The sequence below is a fragment of the Bos grunniens genome, chromosome 12 (genome assembly GCF_055505025.1).
Source record: "Bos grunniens cultivar Pamir isolate PY7600 chromosome 12, Bosgru_T2T1.0, whole genome shotgun sequence".
In the NCBI taxonomy this organism is placed as follows: domain Eukaryota; kingdom Metazoa; phylum Chordata; class Mammalia; order Artiodactyla; family Bovidae; genus Bos; species Bos grunniens.
This window is the reverse complement of record NC_141176.1, coordinates 61,143,232-61,166,485: the sequence shown is the minus strand read 5'-3', so window position 1 is coordinate 61,166,485 and position 23,254 is coordinate 61,143,232. Positions and strand designations below refer to the sequence as shown.

Here is a 23,254-nt window from a genome sequence, read left to right as displayed (position 1 = left end):
TGTTACAGAACAAAATCTTTTCTGTCCTGAGGGTGGCATCTCAAACTCTGCTCTGCTGCAGTTTCTATTACTTGCCTGAGTGTCTGTCCCTGAGAAACTAGCACTAAGCCAATAGGAAAATCTTACACTTGCCTCATATAATCTGGCTTTATCTACAAATAGTTGCAACTCAAGCCAGCTGAAAAATATAATTTAGCAGTGTTTGGAATTTAATTTGTAATTTATTAATCTGCACCTCCATCTGACCTGGAGGATATTTTTATTAATTATATTAATAAATAAGCCGACAGCACTATTTTACTTCAGCACTGTCTAAGTTAATCCTATTTATGTTGGTATTGATGTCTTTGGGCTTCCCTTGTGGCTCAGCTGGTAAAGAATCTGCTTATAATGCGGGAGATCTGAGTTTGATCCCTGGATTGGGAAGATCCCCTGAATAAGGGAAACGCTATCCACTCCAGTATTCTGGCTTGGAGAATTCCTTGGACTGTATAGTCCATTTCATCTTTTTTCTTAAAGTAATCTAAACTTTAATTTATATTTGATAAATACAGTGGTCTTACATATAGTCTTTCCTATAAAGAACACTAAGGTGTGGCATCTATAAAATTTCCCTCTTGCCTATGTAATTTTCCTGTTAGTATACCATCTTTCAATTTAGTAACAAATTAAAAATTTAGGGCTTCTGTCATGTTAACCTGGGCTACCAGGTGGTGCTAGTAGGAAAGAACCCTCCTGCCAATGCAGGATCCCTGGGTAGAGAAGATCCCCTGGAGAAGGGCATGGCAAACCACTTTAGTATTCTTGCCTGGAGAATCGCCATGGAGAGAGGAGCCTGGTGGGCTACAGTCCATGGGGTCACAGAGAGTTGACACGACTCAAGTGACTTACCATATATCATGTTGTTATGGTTTCACACCTTAAATTTATAAAAATGTCCAATAGCTTTGAAGTTCACTGTTTTCTTCCACATGTGTAAATTAATGTTGACCAAGTACTGGACATATAATTCAGTTCAGTTCAGTCACTCAGTCATGTCTGACTCTTTGTGACCCCATGAACTGCAGCATGCCAGGCCTCCCTGTCCATCACCAACTCACAGAGTCCACCTAAACCCATGTCCACTGAGTCAGTGATGCCATCCAACCATCTCATCCTCTGTCGTCCCTTTCTCCTCCTGTCCTCAATCTTTCCCAGCATCAGGGTCTTTTCAAATGAGTCAGCTCTTCGCATCAGGTGGCCGAAGTATTGGGGTCTCAGCTTCAATATCAGTCCTTCCAATGAACACCCAAGACTGATCTCCTTTAAGATGGACTGGCTGGATATCCTTGCAGTATAAGGGACTCTCAAGAGTCTTCTCTAATACCACAGATCAAAAGCATCAATTCTTCGGCGCTCAGCTTTCTTTATAGTCCAGGTCTCACATCCATACATGACCACTGGAAAAACCATAGCCTTGATTAGACGGATTTTGTTGACAAAGTGATGTCTCTTTAATCTGTAAAAGCTCTTTTACAGCTTTTTAATATGCTGTCTAGGTTGGTCATAACCTTCCTTCCAAGGAATAAACATCTTTTAATTTCATGGCTGCAGTCACCATCTGCAGTGATTTTGGAGCCCAGAAAAATAAAGTCTGACACTGTTTCCACTGTTTCCCCATCTATTTGCCATGAAGTGATGGGACCAGATGCCATGATCTTAGTTTTCTGAATGTTGAGCTTTCAGCCAACTTTTAATTGGAGGACAATAATATTATTTGTAAGAAAGCAACCCAAATTACAGAGATTGAGGACTCATTAATGCTTCTAGTCACACTAACTGCTGTTATTTTTACTAAATATTCAAGTACATCTTCCATCACTTTCAGACTGCCAAAATGTAACATAGTCTCAGTTTACATGTGCTTCATTTTGAGAAGATATCTACATCTATATATAGATCTATATATATGAGAAAGATATGTATCTTTATCTATCTACCTATCTGTGTAACATCTTTTATGCTTTAATCTGTTGGTGTACTCTTAGGTTTCTTCCATATCTTGCTTTTGTAAGTAATGGTGCCATGAACATAGTGTACATGTCTTTTCAAATTAGTTTTGTTATATTCAGATATACAGCCAGCAATAGAATTTCTGGATCATATGATAGTGTAATTTTTTTTGTTGATGTTTTTTGAAGAAACTCCGTACTGTTTTCCACAATGGCTGCACCAATTTACAAAGTCACCCACAGTGTACAGAGTTCCATTTTCTCGGTATCTTCACTAACATTCGTTACAGGTCATTTTAACAATTTTTGAGGAGAAATTGAATAACGAGTTTAACTTTGCTTTAATAATAGAAAAGCTATGATGTCTACCAAAAAGTTATCTGAAAACAATGATACACTTTCAAATAAGTTCTCATACAGTCTGTAGTTTCTCACATAGTCTATACTGGTTCTCTATCTCTACAATTTATTTTCTAGTGTCTTTAAATTCTTAAGGAATGGGTGCATGTTTCAAGGACAATTTTAAGGGTATTTCTATCACTAATTTAATTTTGAGTAATAGAGTTATGTCAAGGAAACAATTATGCCAAAGGAAATCAGAATTAGAGTACACACTAAAATGCATGTTCAAAGGACAATAGAAACTGTACCTGTGGTTTCAAGAACCTTTTGGTTCCTTTTAAGAACCATTTGCTTGCATTTTAATTTGCTCTCTTGATCCCTTAAGTTGGCCATATGAAAAATTATTATACTTGTCTCAAATGTTAAGAAAGGCTTATTTAACTAATCAAATCAAATTTGCCCAGAAAATGCCAAGATGTCTTGAAAGTATACCCCACAAAATTGTTCTCCAAGATGCCAACAGATTTAGTCATCAGATCAGATCAGATCAGATCAGTCGCTCAGTCCTGTCCGACTCTTTGTGACCCCATGAATCGCAGCACGCCAGGCCTCCCTGTCCATCACCAACTCCCGGAGTTCACTGAGACTCATGTCCATCTAGTCAGCGATGCCATCCAGCCATCTCATCCTCTGTCGTCCCCTTCTCCTCCTGCCCCCAATCCCTCCCAGCAACAGAGTCTTTTCCAATAAGTCAACTCTTCTCATGAGGTGGCCAAAGTACTGGAGTTTCAGCTTCAGCATCATTCCTTCCAAAGAAATCCCAGGGCTGATCTCCTTCAGAATGGACTGGTTGGATCTCCTTGCAGTCCAAGGGACTCTCCAGAGTCTTCTCCAACACCACATTTCAAAAGCATCAATTTTTCGGTGCTCAGCCTTCTTCACAGTCCAACTCTCACATCCATACATGACCACAGGAAAAACCATAGCCTTGACTAGACGAAACTTTGTTGGCAAAGTAATGTTTCTGCTTTTGAATATGCTATCTAGGTTGGTCATAACTTTCCTTCCAAGGAGTAAGCGTCTTTTAATTTCATTTTAAACTCATAAGGATACATTTTATTATAAATACAGTGATATTTTTAAGATAAAGGGGATATATAAAATAATTTAAGCTTATTTTCAATAGTTTGTGTGAAATTCTTATTACAATAAACAACTAAAAAACTGTAACTGTAATTAAGAAAACCAATATACATGATTTTTAGCCAGAGAAAATAGTTTGCATGTCTCCTTATGGTTTATTTTTACCCTGTATCTGAATTCTAGCTGGTGAAATACAAATATATTTATTTCTCTCATTTACAGGTGAAACTCTTGTAACATAAGGATAGGCTCCTCTCTTTCACTCTTTATAAGAAAAAGTGGACCTGGCAATTAAAAGTCATGCTTTGATAATGGTAGATTCACTGTAATAAATGTGGAATATAATATCTTGTTTTAGACTTTTTGTTTTTTTTAGATTAGACACAGCAGGCAAAATTTGGTACAGAGAGGTAAAATATTGTTATATTAATAGATCATACAGATTTTATAATCTGTGTTTTAATGACCATGTAATATTAGGAGGGAAGATTTCTCACTATAAATTTGGAGAAAAGTATTCCTTGCTAACAAAATCCTAAGTGAAGCAAATTTCTCTTTTTTTTCTCCTCTTCTCTTCTCTCCTATCCTCTTTTCTTTTCTCTCAGTATCCTTGTCTCTTTTTGGCTTTATTCTATTTTTATTCTAGATCAAACTTCTACATAAATTGAGTCTTCTTTCTTGGATCATGGCTTACATTTTATTTCTTGCCAACTTTCAAACCCTCTCTCAATACTGTACAGAGTTTCCATGGAAGCTATTATTTCAGGTGAAATTTCCATTCTAGATTCTATCCTCATCCTGGTCATTTGCTTATACTTATTATTTTAGGTCACCTAGAAGATGTTTGTTATATTTAATTCAGGATTTCAGATGTCTTGATTAAGGGAAGTTTTTTCATATTATTGAGTAAAATTTTCATATCTGTAAAGAAAATAACATTCTAATGTTATAATTTCAGGCATCTGAATGGTTATTGAGGGAGATATTTTATGCAAAACAATACAAATCACATTTAATGCTGAAAATCTTCTATAAAACTGAAGACTAGCAGTATTATTTTTTCATAGCTTGTCATGAAAAAGAAAGAAAATTTATTTCTAACTCAATTTTTGTTCTGATTGGCATTATATCATGTCCTTACTGCTTTGTGGAAGCTAGCTAAAGTTGCTGAAACATTACTTTATTAACATGTAAAACTGCATTTTTTTTCTTTGTTGGAAAATAAGAATTAGATATATTATCTCTTTTTAATTCTCTAGCACTTACTTTTCACCATTATATAGGCTGGGAAATTTGGTTAGCCTAAGTAGCTCGCATTCAATTTAAAGTTAGCATTTTAAAACAGCTGACAAGATTTCCATCACATTATGCCCTCTGTCCCATAGTTTCTTCTTCACTGGAAATTTAAAATTTATTCCACCATTTCTGCATAATAGTGGCACCTGCATCTTATAAATTAAGATATAGAGTCAAAAATAATCTAATTGCCTTGCTCAGGGACACATAATAAATCAATGGTAGAATCCAGTAGTAAGTGGATCCCTTGGTCACAAATAACCACTCTTTCCTACAGGAACATAAAGTTAATGTAAATTAAACTTTAGTCAGCCTAAATAATAATAATAATAAAAGCTATAAAATCCAATGTGTTTTAAAACAGCTGAGCCAAGTAGAAGAGGCTATTGAAACAAACATATATTATCTCTTTTATATGTTATTCCAAGAATAAGTGTGGTATTATTCCTGAGTAAATCATACTATTTTCATTGTAGAGAATAGACAAAAGCTCACATATTTTACATGATTAGCAGGACTAAAAATTAATTTTAACAATTCTTGTATAATTTAAAATTACATCTTAAATAAAATTAATACTCCCCTTCTCATTAAGTCAAGCTTTAAATTTTTTTTTCCCTCTGGCATTTAAATAAATAATATTCAATTATTGTTTTATGTATTTAGAATTATCCAAAATGTTAAGCCGTTTTTATAGTTATTTATTAATGTTGACTTTTTTAAAGTCTATATGAAGGAAACATGCCAAGAAAAGTTACTTGTTTTTCACTATCAATATTTGGTTTTAAACCTTTATGTAAACTCTTGTAGATGACATGGGTTAGACATTATTGAACTTTCCATGGCTCTATTTATGCCATTGAAATAAGGACTTGATTAAGGACTTGTCAGTTATTTACATTATAAAGATTATAGCAAAAATGCTTCTCTTCGAAGCCAACAGAGAGACCCCCTTACTTAATAGGCGAGTTTTTACAAAAAAGATTTCAAAAAGGACAAGGGGGTATCATCCTTTCCAAGAAGAGAAAGGACTCTTTTCTGGATAGCCTAACCCTTCTGCAACAGATCTTCCCAATCCAGGAATCTAACAGGGCTTTCCTACATTGCAGGAGGATTCTTTACCAACTGAGATATCATGGAAGCCCTCCAAGAAGAGAAGACCACACTAGATGCTCTACAGGTAAAACATCCTCTTGCTGCCATCACTCTCTCAACTACTGCAGTCTCATTTTGCAAAGGTTTATGAGCATTTGCACTAGGTCAAGGAGGGTCTCAGGGGTTCAGATTTCTCATCAGCTGCAGAAGCAGCTATGAATGGTGAGCTGACATCCCAATAAAATTCCCATGATGATGCGTAACTGGATGAGAGACAAGGCTGGGCTTTTCAAGAGAAGATGCAGATTTCCGTGAGCCATTAAGGACAAGGAGAATGTAGCTGTTTACATACCTCATGTGTTACTGGATTGCATTTTGAATCATTTTTCTATATTCTTTTGAAATATAGCTTGTTTATATTAGCAGATATGTTATAACTACTTAAGGACACCAGAAATTTCAGCCTTTGAAACTGGCAGCATTTTTCCTACCCATCATGTTATACCTATGAGTATAGAAGAAGAAAAATTCTCTCTTAGTGATTCTCTCAGGATACTCAGATTCTCCAGTATCATGGAGAGTAACTGGCATCCATGCATCACGCTATTGTTAATCTCTTTTCATGTCACATTTGCCACAGAGTGTCTTCTATAACTTATCCCTCTGAGTTAATAATCAATACTGCTGCTGCTGCTGCTGCTAAGTCACTTCAGTCGTGTCCGACTCTATGCGACCCCATAGACGGCAGCCCACCAGCCTCCACCATCCCCAGGATTCTCCAGGCAAGAACACCGGAGTGGGTTGCCATTTGCTTCTCCAATGCATGAAAGTGAAAAGTGAAAATGAAGTTGCTCAGTCGTGTCTGACTCCTAGCGACCCCATGGACTGCAGCCCACCAGGCTCCTCCATCCATGGGATTTTCCAGGCAAGAGTACTGGAGTGGGGTTCTATTGCTAGTCCAGATCTATTAAAATTCTGTTTTTAATTTTTATTATTATTTTTTTACTTTACCATATTGTATTAGTTTTGCCATACATCAAAATGCATCCGCCACGGGTGTACACGTGTTCCCCATCCTGAAACCCCCCTCCCACCTCCCTTCCTATACCATCCCTCTGAGTCATCCCGGTGCACCAGCCCCAAGCTTCCTGTATCCTGCATTGAACCTGGACTGGCGATTCATTTCTTATATGATATTATACATGTTTTAATGCCATTCTCCCAAATCATCCCCCCCTCCCTCTCCCACAGAGTCCAAAAGACTGTTCTATACATCTGTGTTTCTTTTGCTGCCTTGCATACAGGGTTGTTGTTACCATCTTTCTAAATTCCATATATATGCATTAGTATACTGTATTGGTGTTTATCTTTCTGACTTGCCAGGAGCCAGCGTGAGGAACTCCACCCGTGGCAAAGGTCATGAAGAAGGAGGCTCGACATACACAAAGGCGGGATCAAGCCTCAGGAGTCCCCCTGGAAATTCTCAAGCATCTACCCCCAAAACCAGAGTCTGCCTACTTGACTTCTTTGTGCTCTCACCTACACCTCTGACTTTACGGGGGGCTGTCCCCCACCACCTCTCTCTGAAAAAGAGTTAAATTACAGCTCCAGTTGATAAAGTTCCTGGGCGTGACAAGAGTGTTTTAGTTCACAACTGTGAGAGGCATGAGATGTTCTAAATTATCTGAATACAGATTCCTTTGAACAGTTAGAAGATTGATTAGAAATTGTATTGGTGAAGGGTTTTTCACTTGTTGGGCCAATGTTTGCTGCTAAGTTTCCATATCCCTTACCTACTGTGTCCCTGGTAGTGTATTTGATTAATATAATTGGTGTATAGAAATATAACTAATAGCATTAATGTTTGTAACCTTAGACCCTTGAGTTAATTCTTTTTCTTGTTATAGCCCACCACACCTTTGCTCTATAGGAATGCAACTTTATCTAATGCTTTTGGAGGGTGGTGCCTGACTAATCACCTTTAGAGAAGATTAAGTTTTCTGAAGAAAGGGTCTTAAAATGTTAACAGGCCATCCAGGCCAGAAGATGATGTAAATCACCTAAACTTTTGCATATGATAAGTTTGCAGGAAGAAAGCCTGGCTTACTGCTGACTCTACCCCTGCCCCCATTATCCCCTATGCATAACTTAAGGTATAAAAACTACTTTGGAAAATAAAGTGTGGGCCTTGTTCACCGAAACTTGGTCTCCCCATGTCATTCTTTCACCTTCTGGCTGAATTGGAGCATGGAGACTCATCAAGCCTACTAATTATACCTGGGGTTCTAAGATCTGACTGGGGAGGCCTTAGTGTCTCCTCTCCTTCGGGAGAATGGGAGGATGCCTGTGGCCTATGTAGGTGATGTAAATTCCTAGCCTTAGAATTTTATTAGCTTTCCACGTAAACCAAGTTATTCAGCCTCTTTTCCCCACTGAATTTTCCTGCTGAGCTATCCTTATTCTATTACTCTTTATATCTCTAATTAATATTTAATTAAAGCTATTATTTCCTGATCGCCGACGCCATCCCCGCTTCAAATTCCCTGGATCCACTGGGGCTGGACCCCAGCACTGACTTACTTCACTCTGTATAATAGGCTCCAGTTTCATCCACCTCATTAGAACTGATCCAAATGTATCCTTTTTAATGGCTGAGTAATACTCCATTGTGTATATGTACCACAGCTTTCTTTTTTTTTTTTTTTTGGTGGAGCCACAAAATACTCTTCCACAACTCGGTGGGAGTTTTGTAGTAGTTCTTCAGCACAGCTGCCTTCTACCACATTGTCGGATCTCAAGTACAGACATCTGTCCTCCAGGACTGATTCCATGGGCTCCACTCCGTCGGTGTTCACCGCGCGGAGCCGGTCGGCGAAGGCGATGGCTTTCTCCAGCCGGGCCACGGCCTCCTGGCTGCCAAAGTCCACCAGCGATAGCTGCTCCAGGTGCTGGATCAGCTCGCCTGTGACCCGGCCACTTCCCTGGGGGCGAGGCCTGTACCACAGCTTTCTTATCCATTCATCTGCTGATGGACATCTAGGTTGCTTCCATGTCCTGGCTATTATAATCAGTGCTGCGATGAACATTGGGGTACGTGTGTCTCTTTCAATTCTGGTTTCCTCGGCGTGTATGCCCAGCAGTGGGATTGCTGGGCCGTATGGCAGTTCTATTTCCAGTTTTTTCAGGCATCTCCACACTGTTCTCCATGGTGGCTGTACTAGTTTGCATTCCCACCAAGAGTGTAAGAGGGTTCCTTTTCTCCACACCCTCTTCAGCATTTATTGCTTGTAGACTTTTGGATCACAGCCATTCTGACTGGCATGAAATGGTACCTCATAGTGGTTTTGATTTGCATTTCTCTGATAATGAGTGATGTTGACCATCTTTTCATGTGTTTGTTAGCCATCTGTATGCCTTCTTTGGAGAAATGTCTATTTAGTTCTTTGGCCTATTTTTTGATTGGGTCATTTATTTTTCTTGAATTGAGCTGCAGGAGTTGTTTGTATATTTTTAAGATTAGTTGTTTGTCAGTTGCTTCATTTGCTATTATTTTCTCCCATTCCGAAGTCTGTCTTTTCACCTTGCTTATAGTTTCTTTTGTTGTGCAGAAGCTTTTAATTTTAATTAGATCCCATTTGTTTAAAATTCTTATTCTAATAAGAATTTAATAAGTTTTTGGATGCATAATTATCCTATATCTATTCTGTTTCCCAATTATACTAAAAAGAATGATATTCCTGAAGTGATATGTTGATTCTGTCAAGACACTTACTTTCCTGATATCTCTCATGGTCTTTAAATGCCTCATATAAAATCAAAACTTTAACCAAAGACAAGAAAGGCTCTTTGTTAAATTATTTACTACAATACTCACATTTTAAATATTTTTCTGGTCATATCACTAACTTCTGCTCAATAAATATCACTACTTACACTTTCAGTTCAGTTCAGTTCAGTCACTCAGTCATGTCCGACTCTTTGTCACCTCATGAACTGCAGCACGCCAGGCCTCCCTGTCAATAACCAACTCCCAGAGTCCACCCAAACTCATGCCCAACGAGTCGGTGATGCCATCCAACCATCTCATCCTCTGTCATCCCCTTCTCCTCCTGCCCTCAATCTTTCCCATCATCAGGGTCTTTTCAAATGAGTCAGCTGTTCACATCAGCTGGAGTTTCAGCTTTAACATTAGTCCTTCCAAAGAACACCCAGGACTGATCTCCTTTAAGATGAACTGGTTGGATCTCTTTGCAGTCCAGTGACTCTCAAGAGTCTGCTCCAACACCACAGTTCAAAAGCATATATTCTTTGGCACTCAGCTTTCTTTTTTTTTTTTTTTTTTGGTTGAACTTTCTTTTTATTTTTTTTTAATGTAAATTTATTTATTTTAATTGGAGACTAATTACTTTACAATATTGAATTGGTTTTGCCATCCATAAAGATGAATCCACCAAGGGTGTACACGTGTTCCTCATCCTGAATGCCCCCTCCCACCTCCTTCCCTATACCATCCCTCTGGGTCATCCCAGTTCATCAGCCCCAAGCATCCTGTATCATGCATCAAACCTGGTCTGGCGATTCGTTCAGCTTTCTTTATAGTCCAACTCTCCCATCCATACATGACCACTGGAAAAACCATAGCCTTGAATAGATGGACCTTTGTTGGCAAAGTAATGTCTCTGCTTTTTAATATGCTTTCTAGGTTGGTCATAACTCTCCTTCCAAGGAGTAAGCGTCTTTTAATCTCATTGCTGCAATCACCATCTGCAGTGATTCTGGAGCCCAGAAAAATAAATTCAGCCACTGTTTCCACTGTTTTCCCATCTATTTGCCATGAAGTGATGGGACCGGATGATATGATCTTAGTTTTCTGAATATTGAGCTTTAAGCCAACTTTGTCATGCTCCTCTTTCACTTTCATCAAGAGGCTCTATATTGGACATTTTCAAAATTTTACTTAAATATCACTTTATTTTAGAAACTTAAATTTTAACACAGATTTTTGAAAGCATGTCTCTGTTCCAATAACGGCATCCTTGTCTTTTTTCAGCAAAATGAATTTATCTGGAATTGTATTTTTTTCCCCTAAAGTCAGAAACATAACATCTAGTTAATATTTTATTAATGCATATCCAGGATTTTACTTATTTTCAAGTTTTTAAAGTGATTCCAGAACAGTGCACTCAATTAGGGAACTCAAAGGCCATGTATAATTCCAGATATTCTAGAATGAGAAAACACATATCACTTCATTAATAAAGTTGCTCCGGGCAAGCTTATTTGCCTTTGCATATGTAATTCTTAAACAGACAGAATGAAAACCACAATCATAAAAAAAAAAAAAAACTAATCAAACTGATCACATGAACCACAGCCTTGTTTAACTCAATGAAACCATGAGCCATGCCATGTAGAGCCACCCAAGATTGATAGGTCATGTTGGAGAGTTCTGACAAAATGTGGTCCACTGGAGAAGGGAATGGAAAACCACGTCAGTATTCTTGCCTTGAGAACCCCATGAAGAGTATGAAAAGGGAAAAATAAATAACACTGAAAGATGAACTCCCCAGGTTCATAGGTGCCCAACATGCTACTTGAGAAGAGTGGAGAAACAGAAGAGACAGAGCCAAAGCAAAAATAATGCCCAGATGTGGATGTGACTGGTGATGGAAGTAAAGTCTGATACTGTAAAGAATAGTATTGCATAGGAACCTGGAATGTTAGGTCCATGAATCAAGGCAAATTGGAACTGGTCAAACAGGCGATGGCAAGAGTGAAAGTCTACATTCTAGGAATCAGTGACCTAAAATGGACTGGAATGGGTGAATTTACTCAGATAAGCATTATATCTACTACTGGGGGCAGGAATCCCTTAGAAGAAATGGAGTAGCCACATAGTCAACAAAAGAGTCTGAAATGCAGTATTTGGATGCAATCTCAAAAATGACAGAATGATCTCAGTTTATTTCCAAGGCAAACCGTTCAATATCACAGTAATCCAAGTCTATGCCCCGACCAGTAATGCTGAAGAAGCAGAAGTTGAATAGTTCTATGAAGATCTACAAGACCTTCTAGAACTGACACCCCAAAAAGATGTCCTTTTCATTATAGGGGCCTGGAATGCAAAAATAGAAAGTCAAGAAATACCTGGAGTAACAGGAAAATTTGACCTTGGAGTACAGAATGAAGCAGGGGAAAGGCTAATAGACTTTTGCTGAGAGAAGCACTGGTCATACCAAATACCGTCTTCCAACAACGCAAGAGAAGACTCTACACATGGACATCACCAGATGGTCAATACCAAAATCAGATTGATCATATATTTGCAGCCAAAGATGGAGCTCTATACAGTCAGCAAAGGGGTTGTTGTGGCTCAGATCATGAACTCATTACAACGGATTCATTTTGATATTTGGCAAAACTAATACAATTATGTAAAGTTTAAAAATAAAATAAAAATTAAAAAAAATTTAGACTTACATTGAATTAGGTAGGGAAAACCTCTAGACCATTCAGTTCAGTTCAGTCACTTAGTCGTGTACACAACTCTTTGTGACCCCATGGACTGCAGCATGCCAGGCCTCCTTGTCCATCACCAACTCCCGGAGTTTACCCAAACTCATCTTCATTGAGTCGGTGATGCCATCCAACCATCTCATCCTCTGTCATCCCCTTCTCCTCCCACCTTCAATCTTTCCCAGCATTAGGGTCTTTTCAAATGAGTCAGCTTTTCGCATCAGGTGGTCAAAGTATTGGAGTTTTGGCTTCAACATTAGTCTGTCCAATGAATATTAAGGACTGATATCCTTTAGAATGGACCGGTTTTATCTCCTTGCAGTCCAAGGGACTCTCAAGAGTCTTCTCCAGCAAGCACCACAGTTCAAAAGCATCAATTCTTTGGTGCTCAGCTTTCTTTATAGTCCAACTCTCACATGCATACATGACTACTGGAAAAACCATAGCCTTAACTAGATGGACCTTTGCTGGCAAAGTAAGGTCTCTGCTTTTTAATATGCTGTTTAGGTCAGAACTTCAGGTATGACCTAAATCAAATCCCTTATGATTACACAGTAGAAGTGACAAATAGATTCAAGGGATTAGATCTCATAGACAGTGCCTGAAGAACTATGGACAGAGATGTGTGATCATTGTGCAGTGATCAAGACCATCCCCAGGAAAAAGAAATGCAAAAAGGCAAAATGGTTGTCTGAGGAGGCCTTACAAATAGCTAAGGAAAGAAGAGAAGTGAAAGGCAAAGGAGAAAAGGAAAGATATACCCATGCAAAGTTCCAAGAATAGCAAGGAGAGATAAGAAAGCCTTCCTCAGTGATCAATGCAAAGAAATAGAAAAAGACAATAGAATGGGAAAGACTAGAGATCTCTTCAAGAAAATTAGAGATACCAAGAGAATATTTCATTCAATAATAGGCTCAATAAAGGACAGAAATGGTATGGACCTAACAGAAGCAGAAGATATTAAGAAGAGGTGGCAAGAATACACAGGGTAATTATACAAAAATGATCTTCATGACCTATATAACCATGATAGTGTGATCACTCACTCAGAGCCAAACATCCTGGAATGTGAAGCCAAGTGGGCCTTAGAAAGCATCACTATGAACAAAGCTAGTGGACGTGATGGAATTCCAGTTGAGCTATTTCAAATCCTAAAACATGGTGTTCTGAGTGTGTTGGACTCAATATGCCAGCAAATTTGGAAAACTCAGCAGTGGCCACAGGATTGGAAAAGGTCAGTTTTCATTCCAATCCCAAAGAAAGGCAATGCCAAAGAATGCTCAAACTACCACACAATTGCACTCATCTCACACACTAGTAAAGTAATGCTCAAAATTCTCCAAGCCAAGCTTCAACAGCACATGAACTATGAACTTTTTGATGTTCAAACTGGATTCAGAAAAGGCAGATGAACCAGAGATCAAATTGTTAACATCCATTGGATCATCGAAAGAGCTGAAGAATACCAGAAAAACATCTAATTCTGCTTTATTGTCTATGCCAAAGCCTTTGACTGTGTAGATCTCAATGAACTGTGGAAAATTCTTCAAGAGATGGGAATACCAGACCACCTGTACTGCCTCCTGAGAAATCTGTGTGCAGGCCAAGAAGCCACAGTTAGAGCTGGAAATGAAACAACAGACTGGTTCCAAATAGGGAAAGGAGTACATGAAGGCTGTATATAGTCACCCTGCTTATTTAACTTATACGAAAAGTACATCATGCAAAATACTGGGTGGATGAAGCACAAGCTGGAATGAAGATTGCTGGAAGAATTATCAATAACCCCAGATATGAAGATGACACTACCCTTATGGCAGAAAGCGAAGTACTAAGGAGCCTCTTGATGAAAGTGAAAGAGGAGAGTGAAAAAGTTGGCTTAAAGCTCAACATTCAAAAACAAAGATCATGGCATCTGGTCCCTTCCTTCATGTCAAATAGTTGGAAAACAATGGAAACAGTAAGAGACTTTATTTATTTATTTTTCTGAGCTCCAAAATCATTGCAGATGGTGACTGCAGCCATGAAATTAAAAGATGCTTGCTCCTTGGGAAAAAAGCTATGACCAACCTAGACAGCATATTAAAAAGCAGAGACATTTGCTGACAAAGGTCCATCTAGTCAAAGCTATGGTTTTTCCAGTGTTATGTATGGATGTAGAGTTGGACCATAAAGAAAGCTGAGCACCAAAGAATTCTTGCTTGTGAACTGTGGTGTTGAAGAAGTCTCCTGAGAGTCCCTTGGACTGCAATGAGATCATCCAGTCAATCCTAAGGGAAATCAGTCCTGAATATTCACTGGAAGGACTGATATTGAAGCTGAAACTCCAACACTTTGGTCACCTGATGCGAAGAACTGACTCATTTGAAAAGACCCTGATGCTGGGAAACACTGAAGGCAGGAAAAGGTAACAACAGAGGATAAGATAGTTGGATGGCATCACTGACTTGATAGACATGTGTTTGAGCAAGCTTCGAGAGTAGTGATGCACAGGGAAGCCTTGTGTGCTACAGTCCATGGGGTCACCAACAGTAAAACACAACTAAGTGACTGATCTGAACTGATGTACCTTTTAATTTTAGTGTTCTGCTTTTTTTTTTTTTTTACACTCATATTGAAAATATGCCAGTTTTTCTATATATTGCTGGCCATAGTACATTGCCAAAGTGGCAATTCAAATTGTCTTTTTGATATTATTTCTTCTGTGCCTTTAATTTGCTCCATCTTTTATTCATTGAATACAATCTGTGATTTCATAATGAGAGCTAATAAGCAAATGATGAAAAGTACAACTTTTCATTACTCCTGAATGTTTGAGATGACTGTGGTTAGAGGTTAAGTTGGAGTTGTTGATTGAAGTGGGAGAGAAAATTATAGAGTTATTTCACTACTCAGATTCTCAAAAATCCATGGAGAATAGAGAATGTGAAAAGAGGTAATTACCAAAGCAGAAATGTAACAGCTACATGTAAGGCCTCAAGTTGTAATTACATACATTCATCTATTTAGGTAATTATGTCTGAATCTATTGGCTTATAAGGAATTAGCAGTTTATACGGTACTTTACCCCCACCAATTAACTGAAATTTGCTGATATGTAAGGTGACCCCTTTTAGAGTGCATTAAATGAGATATCTCATGTTCAATTAGCTGACATATACTACAGAGAAGTACACTGCATATTTTCCATGTTTCTAAAAATAAAGGAAGTCATCAAGCAAATTGCAATTTCAGTTAACTACACAGATTAATATAAAAGTATCCCATTAGTTATATTCCCTAAGACAATGAGGAGAGACTAATCTATTCAATAAATGCTATTGGGAAAGATGGACAGCCGTGTGAAAAAAAAAAAAGAAATTTGAACCATAAATTTCACTCTAACATAAATCAATCGAAGTGGATTAGTAAGACTGGAAACCAGAAAATGTGTGACAAATGCTGAATGAATAAAATAATATAAGCTCTCTTTCATGCAACTTTAAAACAAATATTGGTGCACTGTTAAGAAGTTTAGCTCAGCATTTCAATTAAATCTCTCTTGGGAACATTTCCAAAATGCTAAGTGAATATGTGATTTTTCTTTTTCTTCTGAAAACTCCAATTTCAGATTTTTGCTTGTTTTCATTATCTTCTGAAATGAATAATAGGAATATGTTAGGCAGGTAAGTTCAAAATGCTATGTGATATTATAGATAATATCACATAGTATACTTAATATCATATTATAGTTAATATCACATCATTATCCAATGAAAAATTTCATGTCTATCACATTAAAGTTCAGTCACTTTTGCAAACTTTATTTGTGCCAAAATCTGGCAAAATAGCCATGGCAGAAGAAAAAAATTCTGCAGCTGTATTGTAAATTTTAAGCCACTACATTAGTCATTTTTAGCAATTTTGGTAGGTATAAATAAATGAAAAACTGTAGCTGAATTTCTGACAATTACATAAAATTATTTACATTTTGAGAATTCTGACATTTTTAAAAACTTCCTGTTATTAGTAACTTTATGATGGTCAAAAGAAACAAACGTCCAGTTACAGAATAATTAAATCTTGAGAATGTAATATACTACATGGTGACTATAGCTAAATACTTTATTTTATATCTGAAAATTGCTAAGGGAGTATACAGATAGTAAATGTTATTATCACAAGAAAAAAACTAATTTTTAACTCCTATGGTGATAAATGTTAACTAGAATTATTTTGGTGATCATTTAGCAATATATACAAATATAAAATCATTAAGTTGTACACTTAAAACTAATACATCAATTGTATCACAATAAATAATAAACTATAACAAATTTTATCTTGAATTAGTAACTTTTGTTTAATACCTAGTTTGTTCTAGCATAGTTTTAAAATCAGCCTAAGCATTATATTCTATAAAAATGTGAATAATACTTATATAACTTAATTTGAAGTGACAGTTCTGTTAAAAACAATGTATTTTTTATTTTAATTATTTTTTGGCAGATTTTCCAGGATCAATGATCATTATTAGTTATAGCACAGATAAGCTAATTTTATCTTTAAAGCAACAGATAGTAAATAATTTAGGCTTTGGGGAACAATTGGCTTATGTCACAATATTAAAATGTAATGCTATAATGTGGAAAGAGCCATAGACATAAGATGGCTGAATTCCAAAACATTTTATTTATAAAAACAGATAGTAGATCAGATCTGACTCATGGGTTATAGCTTGTAAATCTCTGATTTAAATCATTCCATATATTTTTATACAGCAAACAGCTGAATTTCAGGAATTACAATTTTTTTAAGAAACATGTAATATTAAGGATGTTTCTATTTAATATCTGTCTAAAAATAATTTAGGAATAGACTATAAATGATTAAATGAATGAACTGAATAGTGAGACTGGATGTTTTCCAAGAGAATAAAAATATACTGAACACAATGAAGAAAAAATGAACTGAGAGGAGTTATATCATAAACCATATTTTCAGAAAATAGTTGTAGGGTATATTTTATGAAACAGGAGGAGCTTTTTTTTTTCTTTAACTAGAAAATAAAATACATGGTCATATGGGGCTTCTAGCTTCCAATATGATGTCTAAAGAGTATGGAAGCAATCACCACCAGTGTCACAATACGAAAAAAAAAAAAAAAATACTGGACAAAGTGAAAACCAACAGCTCTTTTGAATCCATCAGATAATTAAGGTCACAGGCAAACAGCTGCCCTGAAAACTGGGGAGACAAGCAAATACAGAGAATTACAGCCTACTTGGAGCAGAATCCCAGAACTGAAACTCATCAAATGGTGCTGGAATATTTGTGCAAAGGTCAAAAAAAAAAAAAAAATCTGGTCACAGACTTTGTGTGTTTCATAAAATTTGCCACTAATGTTTAAAGCACAAAAGTATACATAGGAGAAAATTCAGATGAACTTGGAGATGACAATGACTTTTTATATGAAACATAAAAGTTAAATATCTCCTGCTCTCCAACAGACATTGTCCACAGAATAAAATAATATGTCACAGACTGAGAGAAAATATTTGGAAAAAATCATATTTGATAAACACTGGTGATCAAAATATGTAAAGGGCCAATAAAGCTTGAAATTCATAAAATGATTTAATTTAAAAATGGGCTGAATATGTCAACCAAGGAAGATAGATTACAAAATATCATACAAAAATATTCATATCACATGACATTAAGGAGCTGCAAATTAAAATGAGATAAAACTGTATACCTATCAGAATGGCTAAAATCCAAAATATTAGCAACAGCCAACACTGATGAGCATATCAAACAATAGAAACTCTGATAGACTGCTGGTCAGGATGAAAAATGTTAAAGCCACTCTGAAAGACAGTTTGACAGTTTTTCACAAAGCAGAATATAGTCAGAATGCTCTTGGGAATTTACACAAATGATTTGAAAACAAAAACACACAACTTTAAGAAGCATGTCTATAGCATCTTCATTTATAATTGACAACTAGTAATAATCTACTAATAGGAGATCAGTCCTGGGTGTTCTTTGGAAGGAATGATGCTAAAGCTGAAACTCCAGTACTTTGGCCACCTCATGCGAAGAGTTGACTCATTGGAAAAGACTCTGATGCTGAGAAGGATTGGGGGCAGGAGGAGAAGGGGACAACAGAGGATGAGATGGCTGGATGGCATCACCAACTCGATGGACGTGAGTTTGAGTGAACTCCGGGAGTTAGTGATGGACAGGGAGGCCTTGTTGCTGCAATGCACGAGGTCGCAAAGAGTCGGATAAGACTTAGCAACTGAACTGAACTGAACTGAATAATCTACTGGTCAGAGAGGAAGTTTTAAAAATCAAACAAGACATTAAACTGAATGAAGACAAATACCAAAGGCATGGATGATTGTCAAAGCAATGCTGAAAGGGAACTTTGTGTTATTAAATGCTCAAATTAATTAAAAAAAGGATTATATCAATAATCTAAACTCCCACTTAAAGAAACAAAAAAAATTCAAAACTGACAGAACTAAGAAAATCATAAAAACAAAAGCAGAACTCAGCAAAATTGAGTATAGAAAAAACATGGAAAATGAAAACTAAAGCTAGTTTTTTAAAAAGTCAAAACAGTTGACAAACCTCTAAGAAGATTTATAAAAAAGAGAAAAAAGGGAGAAATTACTAACACTAGGAAAAAAATAAAGGATGGCATTAGGACCACAAAACATAAAAAGGATTAAATCAATGCTATAAAAAGTTCTATATACATAAATTTGACAGTTAAAAGGCATTGATTTCAAGAAAAGTAAGTACTATCACAAATTTCTTAATATGAAATATATATTTAGAAAATCCATATAAATATTAGGAAAGTTGAATTTTTCATCAAAAATATGCCCCCAAATAGTATCTTCAGAAGCAAACAATTATATTAAATGTTTTAAGACATAGCACCAACTGCAAGGGGTGCAAGAAAAATGAAGCAACTTTTAATAGAATTAATGGTAGAAATTTGGTTGTATATCTTACAATACAAAAATAAATTAAAGGTATTTTAAATACAAAACAATAAAAAGTCAGCCAAAATATCTCTTAGTATGAATGTACAATCTTAGAGGAAGAAATACACTATTAACTGAAAAAGCATAATTGACAAACTAAAATACATTTTCTTGTCAAAGAAAAATATCATGATAGTAACTAAAGCAACAGATTCACAAAATATTTAAGAAAAACATATGTACTACAAAGTGTGTCTCAGGAACAAGGCAGAATCCATAATAAAAAAAATGGCAGGAATGTGGAAATATAAGTCACATTATAGCAAATCTGAATGAACAGCAAATTCAAATGCAAATTCCAATGTGAAAAGATGTTGAAATGCATTCTTGGTAAGAGAAATGCAAGTTAAAGTAAGTGTAAAGTATCACTTTATACCCATCAGACTAACAAAATAAGTGATAACATCTACTGTCAACAGGGATGTATGTACCTTGCTCATACAGATGTAGATTGTTAAAAATAAAATCCTAAAAAGCCATCTGGCAAGCTCTATAAAAACTGAAAATACATTTATACTTTGCACCAACAATTCCATTTGGAATCCATTTCTCAGTATTAAAAAACTGCACTTGTAAATGAGGATAGAAGCTCAAAGTAGTTCTGCCATATAGTTTTTAGCAGCAAACAAACAAAATAAAATGGAAATAATAGAAATATTCACTGACCAGTTCATTTGTAAAACTACTGAAAAGAATGTATTAGGCCGATATCAATTATGAAATAAATTATACCTAGCATTAAGTAATAAAATATAAAATTTTGTATAAGAACTATGCGTTTTTTAATAAGTCTATGATAACATCTCTATGTACATGACTCTAAAGCCAAATGAAGAAAAAAAACCAAAGCTACTTTAGTTGACTGACTATTTTTCTGGGCTTCAGGGTCACTGCAGATGGGGATTGCAGCCATGAAATTCAAAGACGCCTTACTCCTTGGAAGGAAAGTTATGACCAACCTAGACAGCATATTAAAAAGCAGAGACATTACTTTGCCAACAAAGGTCCATCTAGTCAAAGCTATGGTTTTTCCAGTGGTCATGTATGGATGTGAGAGTTGGACTATAAAGAAAGCTGAGCGCAGAAGAATTGATGCTTTTGAACTGTGGTGCTGGAGAAGACTCTTGAGAGTCCCTTGGACTGCAAGGAGATCCAACCAGTCCATCTTAAAGGAGATCAGTCCTGGGTGATCATTGGAAGGACTGATGTTGAAGCTGAAACTCCAATTCTTTGGCCACCTGATGTGAAGAGCTGACTCATTGGAAAAGACCCTGATGCTGGGAAAGATTGAGGGCAGGAGGAGAAGGGGACGATAGAGGATGAGATGGTTGGATGGCATCACTGACTCGATGGACATGGGTTTGGGTGGACTCTGGGAGTTTATGATGGACAGGGAGGCCTGGCATATTGCGGTTCATGGGGTCACAGAGTCAGACATGACTGAGTGACTGAACTCAACTGATGTTAATATGTTACTGGATACACTGGTATGGGTGGGTGCTGGAGGAAAAGGGAAAATGTAAGTAATAAGGGGAAAAAATGAACTAAATGTGTCCATTTAAAAAAATTATAGAAAATGATATATTAGATAAAGCTTATCGTGGAGGTGTTTTAGAACTGATATGGTCAGGGAAATAAAAGTAAACTATTCTGGTAGGCAAAGTGTATGCAACCACAGTGTTGAAGTAAACACATTATAGAAAAGCTTTTCTTCAGGGCCAAATTTTGGATACCTTTGGTGACTACAGTCTTTAAATAGAAATTAGCTCTTGAGCAAAAGTTTAAGTTTTTGAACAAAGATTTAGTGTATTTACACAAAAGCTTCTACAGTTAAACCTGTCAGTTTATATTGGCATCATTTTCTTAATATTACTATGATCTCTTTCTTGATCAATATGTTCTGAGAGATATCCATAGAAAATTTATCTTAAGTAAAATTATATAAAATTTGTAAAAAATAAATACAAATATTTAGCAGAATGACATGTTTTCCTTAGTTGTATACTGAAATAGTCATTATATTGAATAATATTTCAGTTGTTTATTGGAAATAACTTCAGGGATAAAAATTATAAAGAAAATCCTTTAATTTTGTTCAGCTAGGTATTTTAATTTCCTGTTTTAAAGACTAAAGAAATTGCAATTGTAAAAATAATTTGGAGATAATAATGTATCTTCAGTGTGAACATTAAAACTTTTTTTTGTATTTAGAAGACTCAAGTAACACAAGTAATAATAATGGAGATAATAATGTATCTTCAGTGTGAACATTAAAACTTTTTTTGTATTTAGAAGACTCAAGTGACACAAGTAATAATCTTTTCAGGAATTCTTAGGTGTCCTTGACAAGGAACGCAACTAATGTAATTTGCAGATATATCAAAATCTCATTTTCTGAAGCACACTTTTGCAGTTCCCACAGTATATCCTAGGCAAGACAATAAGCCATATGGGCCTTAAGAAGGAAGTATTACTAGAAATGCAATTCCTATCAAAATATATAACAAAATTACAACAAAATTATATATCACAGAAGCATATCAAAAAGAAACTATGTGATAAAAGAGTTACAAGGTTTTTACACAAATGAAATCAAAATTCATCTGCTGGTATCTAAATATTTAGAATATAAAGACAGTGATACAATATTCAACAACGTTTGAAATAAGGGATTTTATTCAGTAATCTCTAAATCATAATGATCAATTGACAATAATAAAGTGATAAAAATTAAAATGCAAAGTGTTGGCTAGGAAGATTAGCTGTAATCCATTCACTCGGTAGTGTCCCACTCTTTCCAGCCCCATGAACTGCAGCACCAGACCTCCTTGTCCATCACCAATAAATAAAATATTCCCATTCACACACCACTATGAATATCTAACTAATGGCAGGGAAGGTTTCGTCACTCTTTTTCTAATTTGTCCCAGAGAGTCACACTGATATCTTTTGGTGCATCCATTCTGGAATTATCTTTCAAGAAGTGTAATTGTGATATGGAGTGAATAGATGATATTTTTTGTATTCTGAATGAGAAATCTCCATGTAGGAAATTTCCCAATTTCTGCTATTGTGTCAATAAAAAAGTCTGAAGTTTGGAGTATCTCATGAATTATTTATGATAATAACATATATCAGGAAAGTCTGTACACTATAATGAGTCTTCTACATGAAGACTTGAGAGAGTAGTAATCTGTAGCGATGTTAGATGATAGAAGATACTTTTAGGCAAAAAGCAGATCTGGAGATATTTATTTTTTACAAAATGAGTAAGTGGCTTAAAAAAAGTGAGAAAATATTTTGTTATAATTGAAAGAAATATTACAGTTGAAAAAATATAAATAATACAATCTCATAAATTTCTGCTGCTGCTTCTACTTCTCTACAAAATTCAAAGAAACACATACTTCATATAAGAAATTCAATAAAAGAAAATAATTGATATAAAAAACTCTTACAATGATGGAAGAAATATTAAGTTGTATAGAGGCTGAAAAGTGACAATAATATCCATATTAGGAGTAGTAAAGAGCAGCAGTAGCTTTGTTTGAAAAGGAAGTTAGAAAAAAATAGAAAAGTATAAATAAAGACATTGTGCTGCTAAAATAAACATATTGGTAGACAAATAAAGCTTTAAGTACACAGAGTAACATGGTAGATAGAAACAGTGAGACAAAAAATATAGATTATTATTAAGAAATTATAAAATATTAAAACTAAAATGATAAATTTACAATATACCTAAAGAGAATTCCAGAAAAACAGGATAATTAATGAGGGAAAGATAGTACATGAAATTCTTATTATTTTAGAGAACTTTTTAAAAGGACA

At 35.7% G+C, this 23,254-nt stretch overlaps 1 protein-coding gene across 1 annotated transcript in view; it reads right to left on the bottom strand.

Moving 5' to 3' along the window:
- The window catches only part of LOC147361819 (glutamyl-tRNA(Gln) amidotransferase subunit C, mitochondrial-like), an 89,498-nt gene that overhangs the window by 3,896 nt on the left and 62,348 nt on the right, over positions 1-23,254 (bottom strand). Inside the window, exon 2 of the mRNA XM_086328416.1 lies at positions 8,548-8,848. Within this exon, the coding sequence (XP_086184542.1) occupies positions 8,548-8,848 (301 nt within the window). The remainder of the gene's footprint in view (positions 1-8,547; positions 8,849-23,254) is intronic.